At 31.5% G+C, this 10590-nt stretch overlaps 1 protein-coding gene across 1 annotated transcript; it reads left to right on the top strand.

The window, feature by feature from the left end:
- Positions 1–210: 210 nt before the first annotated feature.
- LOC124359897 (60S ribosomal protein L8) lies at positions 211–9513 on the top strand. Its single transcript, XM_046813019.1, has 6 exons — positions 211–328; positions 5851–5990; positions 6590–6731; positions 7150–7368; positions 8272–8474; positions 9391–9513. The coding sequence occupies exons 2-6, from the start codon at positions 5853–5855 to the stop codon at positions 9463–9465; spliced, it is 777 nt and encodes a 258-aa protein (XP_046668975.1). The 5' UTR covers positions 211–328; positions 5851–5852; the 3' UTR covers positions 9466–9513.
- The last annotated feature ends 1077 nt before the right edge of the window (positions 9514–10590 follow it).

The raw sequence follows: 10590 nt of genomic DNA, 5'->3' as shown, positions 1-10590 counted from the left end.
TTATATGCTACTTTTTTAGTTTTAACACAAGGGGCAGCCCTCTAAAATATTCTTATGATTTATGAAATTTCGTGTATACTATTAAAATATTATAATCAATATTTTCAAACTCAAAATAGTATATACTGTCTTATAACAATATTCTAATACATGACATAACATTTCCATTTTAGAGAGCACAACGGGGGAAGTATTATGTCTTTTAGGGGGAAAACTATCATGAGTACGTTGGAGACACTGGTTCTAGCATTATGTTTTTTCTCTTCCTTTCTGTAACAAATTCTTACGCCGTTGCTGCCACTTCCGTCGTTGACTTTCCATCGTTGAGGTAAGACAGAGTTTTCTTTAGTAAATTTAGCCGTATTAATCCTTCTAAAGATAAGGTACATTTTAAACTTTTTGAGTTATTATTTTAGAATTCTATGTTATTTATCATATATTTGTCTCAACCGTTTTAATGTGTGTTAATTTGATGGAATAATGAACCTCAAATCATGTTGACACTAACTGAGTACAATGGTATTGCCAGAGTATTATTTTATTTATGTGTTACCAACGACTTCAGTTTGCATTATTAATACATTTTTCAAAATGATCTATGTATTATTGTTACATTTTAAAGTGAAATTACCAGATTAAGATCATCAGAAGGCTTTCTACGTGCAACTTACTTTTTAGGTTACCTCAATCCATTAGTATTTTATAATTAATTATATTTGGTGGAAATATAAACAGATTAAGTAGTATATGATTTTTTAAATGTATATTTATTTATTTCAGAAAAGATTAAGATCATGTGTATTATTATGGTTCATAGCTATTAACTATAATATAAAAAAAGTAGCTTTCATTATTTCAATGTAGGCTATAATCATATTTTATTTTCTTAAGTTGGTGGGAAATAACTTCTCAGATGTTACTGTTATACCTAACTTAACCTATTGATGGGATAACATTGTGTTTTAGGCCGTAGGCCCTACCTTCAAAAAAACTTTTTTTGGATAAGTAATCATATCCAAAAGCTTTATTTCTTAAAGGGTTTATGGTGAACACCCACTTGTTAAAATTATAATTAAAACAGTACTACTTTTTTAAGCCACATTAAAACAAGCGTCCACCAACACAATTGGATTATGATTATCGATACTACTGAATACAACATTTTACCTATAGCCTAGCTATTCATAATTAATCATTGCCAGTTTTCTTTATTTACACTAATGACGTCATTACCAGCTGTTATTATTTGGTTTATGTAGAAGGCTAGTGACAACTATAAGAACAATGGCGATGAACATAGCATTGTTTTAAATAGTTATAACATTAGTCTTGTTCCTTTACATCCGAACTCTAGTTTGTATTAATGAGAGAGTTTGTATTGATGTGAAAACTAGAATTTAAGGTGGGAATCACTTAAGAAAAGTAAGAACAATCAAGATGTATCGTTTGACCGTAAAAACGGTCCTGAACATTATAAATTTGGTATTATGAGTATAAAGAAAAATCGTGTACTAGGCTATTTTAGTTGAAATCAAACAAACTATGGCTGTTTAATGAATGAATCTACTTTTGAAGGCATTAGTACCTGCAGAAATACCATTCCAGATTGGCTAAAGTACTCTCAAGTCGTACGCTGCTCAAACGTCGTTTAAATACAGTTTCGTTATTTTATTTAATATGAAACAAAAGACATTTATTTAACATATAGAAGTATAGCTTCATTATTATATACGATTATAAAACTTAATTCAGTTTGACATTATTGCTCAAAATTGATTGAAAGTAAAATCGTTATTGGAAATAAATTCAAAATTATAAGTAATCGTGTTTCGTTATTGACTAATGGTACCCAGAACAGTGATGTATGTGTCCTCTTGTTTCACAAGCAGTCACGTTTATCCTTGAAAATACATAAGGTAAGGAAATTTTGGTACTTTGGGATTATACCGACCACACCCAGACATGAATCGTTATTTCACATTTCGTTTCTACTGATTACTAGATTAGCGTAGAACAATATTTCGTCAATATAAAACAGGAATTGTCTTATCGCAAACCCCTCCCCATCCTCAGACAGAGGTCAAAGTCGAGCGTCTAGTAGATAACGTGATTGCAGTCTCGCCGCCCGTTCAGCTGGTGCATCGCTTTGTTGTACTTCCGTGTTTTACCTCTACATTTCTCCAAACACAAAAATTCAACAAAAACAATCATTTACCAAACTAAACTCTTTATTAAAAAAACACTAAAAACTTGTTTTTATTCTTGATCACATTCCGCCACCCAAAATGCGAGTGCCTCCGGCCATCAGCGCGGGCTTTGGCAGCACCTTCGGTGCTGCCCCGCGCTGATGTCGACGAAAGAAAAACATCCCTCGAGATAGTACCTATCAGTAAAATATCAAATTCTAGAGGGGCTAATCAGAAATATAAATTGAATTGTAATGGAAAGGCAATTATGTACCGTGCAAATCACGTGATGCCGCGCGGCCTGCCGTAATCAGGATTCTCGAGAAAGATAAGATAACAGCGACAACAATACCGATCACAATACCTGGAAATGCTTGTAATTTTGTAATTGAAGAGTTGTTTTTTCGTTCTATCATGTTTGTTTCTATAAATTTCTATTTTTGTGTTCTTCATACTAGTGTGGTCGGTATAATCCCAAAGTACCGAAATTTTATTTTGTTGTAATTATATTCATTATATATTATATTTTCACTTGTAAATTTTATTAATATTTATACATTAATTTTTATGATTAAAGATTTGCAAAACCATATTGTTCTTTGAAATATTTATTACATTATTTGGTCCAACATTTTGATTTCAGTCCTTTGGGTCGTCATAAATATTGTTGATTTGAATCATTTGATAATCAATCGTCATTAGACAGTTTTCTTATACTGCAGACCTTTTTTTATATTAGCTGTAGGATCCGACCATACGATAATATTTGATAACTTTCAAGTTTTGGGGATTAGCTAACTTTTCAAGATGCAAAGTATTATAATAATGGTGTACGATTTTTACATATGAAGTTAGATATTATATCGTTTGGATATTATAATTGTTCTATAAAAACTACTAAATAACAAGTTTGTGCCGCTTATTAAAGTCTCCCCATTTTTATAAATGTATATTTTTAAACAGGAGTAATAATTCGTCAAATAATTTTCCACCTATACCTAAAAAAGACTGATGAAATTGCCTTCTACTGTATTTAACTTGAAACAATTTCGTTAGGTAGTCTACTGAAAGAAATTTGAGGGCAGTCATTATTTCTATATCTGAAATTTGTCGCCTAACAAATAATTGAAACCGGTGAAATTTTCTGTTTGAAATGTTTTATAATTAATATTAAGACTAATGACATTAATACAGATATTTCAACAATCTTTATTTCATACTGATTATAATTTTTCCCAAATTGAAAGGAATTTTTTTGCAGTTTTTGCAATGTTAGGGCTTTAATTTTAATCATTACTCATCAGGTAACAATTTTCCTTGTATAGAAAGTACATTTATAGTTGTTAACATAAATGTACAATTATTTTAGCTTTATATTTTTTCCAAACTAGTAGGATCAGGCACAATGAATTCTTTGGCAACAGTTCATCCAACTCAGATAAAACTTCATCTATATCTACCATTCTCCTCTGTTTCACTACCCACTACATTCATAATACCACTACTGTTCAAATTAACACTCATTATGAAATGTATGATAAATTGATTACTCACGATAAGAATATTAAACCTATTTAAATACCTAGTTTCACAAAAATCTAATAAAGCCACTAAAACCTTACATTAACTTTTACTTCACTTATTTATAAAACAGTGCATAGACGTTTATTTTTATACACTAAGCAAGGAAAAATTTAAAAGATCCAAATAAATAGCAAATAATACATTAGTATTAACAATGGTGTAATAACCAAACAGTTGGTGATTGTGCAACATAACTAAAATAAATATTATAGTTTGTCTTGAGTGACAATACTGTTGCTTAGAACAGTTCTACGATTTTCAATACTTCCAGACAATAAAGTTAAAAATGACCAAAATAACAAATTTAAGTATTTTGGGATTTTACAAATCATAACCATTTCAAAACAACTAGGCCTATTATATAAACATTAATTTTCTAACGGGCTATTTAAATAATGTTTCTGAAAGCCATGAATACACTCTTTTCAATAATGACACTCATGATCGAATAGAACTAATCTTTTGACAGGGAAATTTTGACAAACCTGGTAATCTTGGGTATGTGGAAATTACATGAACCGTCGCAATCTTAAATGTGAATGCCCAAGTTAAATGATATACCGTACAGTATAAGTAAGGTACCTGTAGAATAGATTTATGGTATATTATGAAATCTTTATCTTTAAATTTATGTACGTTTAAGTTAAACAAAGTAAGTATAAAGAGATTTTAATGTATTGAAAATTGCTTAGTACCGTTTGATCAAGTAGTTAATGCAGTAGCTACGGTTCAGGCGGCCTACTTGCTAAGCGTAAAGAATTCAAACTCATTTGTAGCCTAATAAAAAATGTCTCATCACATAAAACCAGACGTAGGCTATTATATGTCATAAAGTAGTGTAAATTGTGTACTTTCACGTGGGATATTCGTATTGCTGGAGCCGTTTTGTATTTTGGAGGTAGTGAAAGAAAGAAAAAGTTCGCCCAGTCTTTTAGTCAATCTGTAATTCTTTATTATGATTTTCAAATTTGTCTCAGAAAATAGCCAGCTATGATGTGACTTTTATGGTTTAATTATGTTCCAACAGCTGACATTTCAATTTAGTTAGTTCAATTAGTTATGTAATGTACCAACCCATAGATTGTTTTATTTAGCGAGCAAATTACTTTTGTAAGTTTATAAGTTAAGTTTCAATGAGTGTCGTCCATAATTTTCTTTTCTCATTTTGGTAAATAGTGGGAACAGGCTATGAAGTATGGTGGGGGAAGTGAGGAAAGACTTGGTGATGGAATTCATTGGCATTTTCACACTGGAATGAGATTTTCTTCATTTTTGTTTTCTAGACATACCTCAATGCTCAATATTTCACCTTATCTTTGACTGATATTTTTTTAAATTAAACTATTAGTTTTCTAATGTGAACTGTCTCTTTTTGTAAATAAAATCTTTTTGAACAATTATTGTTTACACTTAAAAATGGGTTTACAGATTCAACTGATTAATTTATTTGTTCAGATTAATTATTCAAAATGGGTTTATATTATATTACTGAGAGTTCTGAGTAGGAAAATATTTGTAAAAACCAGATATGCGTATTGTATTCCACCCTTTTAATCTACTAGCTCTATAAGATGGTTTTATATTATTTTGTAAGGGAATTAAGATATATAGTTGGATCATCAACAGTACTTGCCGGTAATATATAATATGTACAATATATGTAATTTTAAAATAATATACTACATGAATTTAAAAAAAGGATCAAACCTTTATTACTGTAATGCTATTTTAATAGTTTTGCCTAAGTGTATTTAATATCATTTTATGTAGGCCTATCTATTTAAACTATGCAAGTGAAGTCAACTGTTTTATCACTGTAATTGATAATAGGTTCAGTACATGTAGAGATACCATCAATTTGTGATAATTTTACAATCATTAACATTTATTAGAACGGTATGGATTTGACTAAACTACTTTTGGCACTAATATTCTTATTTCTAACCTAATATAAGGTTATAGATTTACTCACCAAACTGTGCTCAAAAGATTTGAAAATGCCATCAACATCAACATGGAAGAAATTTACTATATTGTTAAGTTTTTTACATTGTAATATAATCTTTGTTCTTTGAATTAGAGATGGGTCGTGTCATCCGTGCTCAGCGTAAAGGAGCTGGGAGTGTCTTTCGCTCCCACACAAAACATCGTAAAGGTGCTCCAAGACTACGATCTCTAGATTTTGCAGAAAGGCATGGTTACATCAAAGGAGTTGTAAGGGTAAGTTGAAAACTTCACCATTACCAAAGTATTACTTACTGAAGTCATTGATACTAAATTCATATCCCCTATGCTCCCATTGTGATTGATTTTTAGATTTTTTAGTTGGGTTAATCTGAATGGCTGTACCCCCCTTTATTTCGGTTACCCAGAGGGTTTACTGTGTGTAGAACACTTTAAGTCGTATAACCTATACATTTCTGTACACCTCATAACATTATTTTGTAGTCAATCTATAATTTGGATTCATTATTTTACAACAGTAGGCTACTTCAATTGAGGGGGGAGTAAGAAAAAAATAACTTTCCTTGTTTGTGAATATAAAAAGTTGCCTATGTTAAAAGTAAACATAATGAACAAAACATATTTTTACTAGAAGATTATGTATAATAAAATGTTATATTTGGAGCATAGGTTTTAGTTAAAATAAGATTTTGATAAATGAATTAACACCTTAAAACACGATGCCACTATATTAAGTTCGTGTACCACTTCAAGTCTTAAGTACCTGTAAATTCTTTATTCATTACTAGCGTGGATAAACCTGTCATATGTTCCTTCTATATTGTTCATTTCTTCAGTTTTTTCTTTGATAACAGGATATTATACATGATCCTGGCAGAGGAGCTCCATTGGCAGTTGTTCACTTCAGAGATCCTTACAGGTTCAAAACACGTAAGGAGCTCTTCATCGCACCTGAAGGAATGTACACAGGTCAATTCCTTTATTGTGGAAAGAAGGGTAAGTAAGATATACCCTTGTCTTGTCATTCCCAAATGTAATTGGTTTATAAAACCTAATACACATTGTCACTTTAGTGAAAGTTTTTACGTAGTACATTTGACTGCTTTGCACTTTTGTTGTAAACCTAATTTTTCAATGTATATTTGGGCCTCATGGCTGTTTCAGATAGACATGATTCTCTGTGTTGTTATTGTAACTGGCATGCTTCAGATGCTCATTTAGAATGAACTGCTCAAGACAATAAATGATGAATTTCTAAAATTATGTTCTGATAATTGTGAGGAAATATCTAGAGGCTCTTTCTGATGGTTGTCTTGAGTAACTAGGAGTTTGTTAAACCTTGAACTTTTAATAAATAAAAAGTGTAAGTTTTGAACGTTTGTTACTTGCACATAACATTTTGCTTGTGTTTCAGCCAATTTACAGATTGGCAATGTGATGCCGGTGGGAGCTATGCCAGAAGGAACTATTGTCTGCAATTTGGAAGAGAAGACTGGGGACCGCGGCCGTTTAGCCAGAGCCTCGGGCAACTATGCCACAGTGATTGCTCACAATCCTGATACAAAACGCTCCAGAGTTAAGTTACCTTCTGGAGCCAAGAAAGTCATTCCATCAGCCAACAGAGCCATGGTCGGTAAGTCAAAGCCTGTCCTGCATATCATTAACACGATATGAGTTATGGTCCCATTCAATCCGTAGATTTACTTATACCTCAGCATCTAAGTATGAGAAATTAATTAGCTCAATAAAATGCTTAGCTTATGCTTATTTCTGAGTCATTTGTATAGAAATATTTAGCAACATTAACAACATATATCCTCTTCATCTTTACTGGTTTTCTGTGTCTTGCTAAAAGCAGTAAAGATTTTCTTATTAGATTAATTTTTATGAAGCTATATACAGTAACTCTTCAATGTCTATTTCAGCATCTAGACATTTCTATCTTGTATAAAGGTTTGATTGTTTTCAAGAAATGTACAATGCTATTTACTTCCAGTTAACCTTCCTCCTAGTGCAGCATAATCTGACGTTGTCACAGACTTGACTCCTGGAATCTCGAGTCATGTTAGTTTCTACACATAACGTAGTTACTTCCCACCATATGTGTATAAAACTCAGTTGATCCACTGTGCTTTGGGATTATATCTAAAACACAGTGCACCGTAATTGTGCAGAGGATGAGACAATAAGAATACCTCTTTACCTATATTACACTTGATTTTGAATCTAGGGGTCTCTGATTTTGAAACTGTGCAGAGTCCAATTTAAATTTCTTTATCAATGACTTCAGATGCTGCTCTAAGCGGAAGGTAAACTGGAACTAAACTCTGTATTCACATTAAATTAACCCTTCACTTTGTGTCTCTGAACATTGTTATTTTAATTTTGTGTTGAAATGGATAATTGATTGACTTATGCGTATTCTTTATTGTCTTATTGTATCGCAATGTTCTGTATTTATTTTAAACAAGTTGATATTAATAGTGTTTTAATATGAACACTTATCTGTTATCAATTGATGTTGTGTGATGTGAAGGTATCGTGGCTGGAGGAGGCCGTATTGACAAGCCCGTGCTGAAGGCTGGTAGAGCATACTTTAAATATAAGGCCAAGCGAAACTGCTGGCCTAAGGTACGAGGTGTTGCTATGAACCCAGTGGAGCATCCTCATGGAGGTGGTAACCATCAACATATTGGTAAAGCCTCCACTGTCAAGCGAGGTACAAGCGCTGGTAGGAAGGTCAGTATCATGTGATTTGTTTTAATCTTGTAAAGCATTCTAATTAACACGTTCACAACATTGAGTACCTGATCGGGTACACACTGGGCTTTCATAAAGTGTTTTGTGCGCCCAATGAGGTACACAGTGTGATATTTCCTTATTGTGTTTTTATTGTTTGTTAAATATGATTTAGTGCTTAAATAAATACCTCAGACTATGGTGTACCCCGACAGCCGCACGATTTTTAAATATTTAGGTACCTTTTGTGGTAACAAAAAAATTGAAATGTGGTTTTTTCCGCATTATTATTTAAATTTTGACAGCATATAAAAAAGTCCGGAGATTACCTTTTGAAGGAATAATCTTTTTCATGATAAAGGTAAATTTAAACATTCCCTTTAGTTAAATTTTTTTAAAGGAAGTATTCCAATATACAATTCTGCTGTTAAAGCACTATTTTGTTAGTATTTAGATTAGATGATAAGTAAGTTTGAGTTAATATTTATATTTTTAAATAATAGGCTCTTTTATTTTATTAACTTTCTCAACACTTGTTTTTTAGACATTAAGGAAGGATATGAAATATTAATGAAAAGGGTGCAAAATGTTAAAATGATTTTACTAATTCATCTAGAATAAAATAATGAGATTACAAATAATGTTAATCCTTTAATCTTAAAAATTTGATGTTTCTTTGTTTATCTTTGTCTGACTATCTTTATATATCCATGTTATTTCAATAGAGTGTATGACCAACTTTTTTTTATTATAATCAACATTTCATCAATGATTATTTTTTAAATAAGACATTTGAAACCTGATATTTCTGATGTTTAAATAAATATATGAGATTTGAAAATGTTGAGCAATTTAAAGATTGTTATGTAAAAGATAATTACCAATTAATAACTATTAATACATTTTGCTGTTGCAGGTTGGTCTCATTGCTGCCAGGAGAACAGGAAGGATCAGAGGAGGAAAGAAAGACAACACCAAGGGAGACGATTAAATGTTATATTGTGTTTTGGATGTCCTCTCATTAAAAAAGTTGTAAATATTCAGTGTTTTATTTTGGCCTACGCAGAACGGTGAAATAATAGTATCCAAATTGTGGCAATCATTTGTTTACCTTCATTGTATTTAGCAGTTTCCACACTACCAGAGATTTCTGAAATAAATAGACATGATTAGTGTCTATGCTTACAATTGAATTCCATCACAAAATCAATACTAAAGTTTCTAAGAATAATATGTTGGTGTGGTACATGCTATTTTTAACTATTAATATGCTATATGTATATAAAACAATTAAAAATGCACACGCATTTGGAAAAAGTTTTGGTGCAATTTTGATGGGAAAGTGATTTTTTATGTCTAAAATATGATTTATTAGTTTAATCTTTTAAACCAAACCACTTCTCCAACCTTAATCACTTTTAAAAAAAGCATTGATTCTTGAAAAACCAATTAAGTGACACCTCATGTGAGCGATTTTGAAAAAACAAGAGCTGTGGAAACTAGAGCTTTCTATCTCAACCCAGTAAAAAATGGCAGCTCATCGGCATTAATTGTGCAAAACATAAACATCAATATTCAGAAGGTAAATAACTTCAATAGACAGTCATTTTCCATACAAACTTAACCCAGTTTCACCTGCTACAGGACAAGCCTCTCATCAGTTTTGAGGAAGTACAGTATCATGTTCAGTTTCTGGTTGGAATTAACAAAGTTAAAGTGTGTTTTGTGAAACTTTACATTGAAATGAAGTGCAAGTGAACAAGAGTGTATTATGATCCTGATGATGCAAGGCTACGGAGACCATGTGAGATCTTATGATAAAGTAAGGAATTAATGACATCCCAAACAAAGCCCTGTATCTAAATCAGGAGTTAAAAAAAAAGAAAACAATCCAACGTTTCCAGGAATGGAAATGGGCAGCATTAAAGACCAAAATCTGTAACAAAGCATCGTCACTTGACATTTTACAGTTTGTTAAAGATCCTCATGGCTCAACAAGAAATGTAAGTTTTACATACATGACAGTGGTTATAAAGTTTACAACATTCGTTTAGTTCATGAGCTAAGTGAGGACGATTTGACTGTCAAATAGAATTTGGTGAAATAATGCAGAACA

This window comes from Homalodisca vitripennis, chromosome 4 (assembly GCF_021130785.1).
Source record: "Homalodisca vitripennis isolate AUS2020 chromosome 4, UT_GWSS_2.1, whole genome shotgun sequence".
Taxonomy (NCBI): domain Eukaryota; kingdom Metazoa; phylum Arthropoda; class Insecta; order Hemiptera; family Cicadellidae; genus Homalodisca; species Homalodisca vitripennis.
The sequence above is the reverse complement of the archived record's forward strand: the minus strand, read 5'-3'. Positions and strand labels throughout refer to the sequence as shown.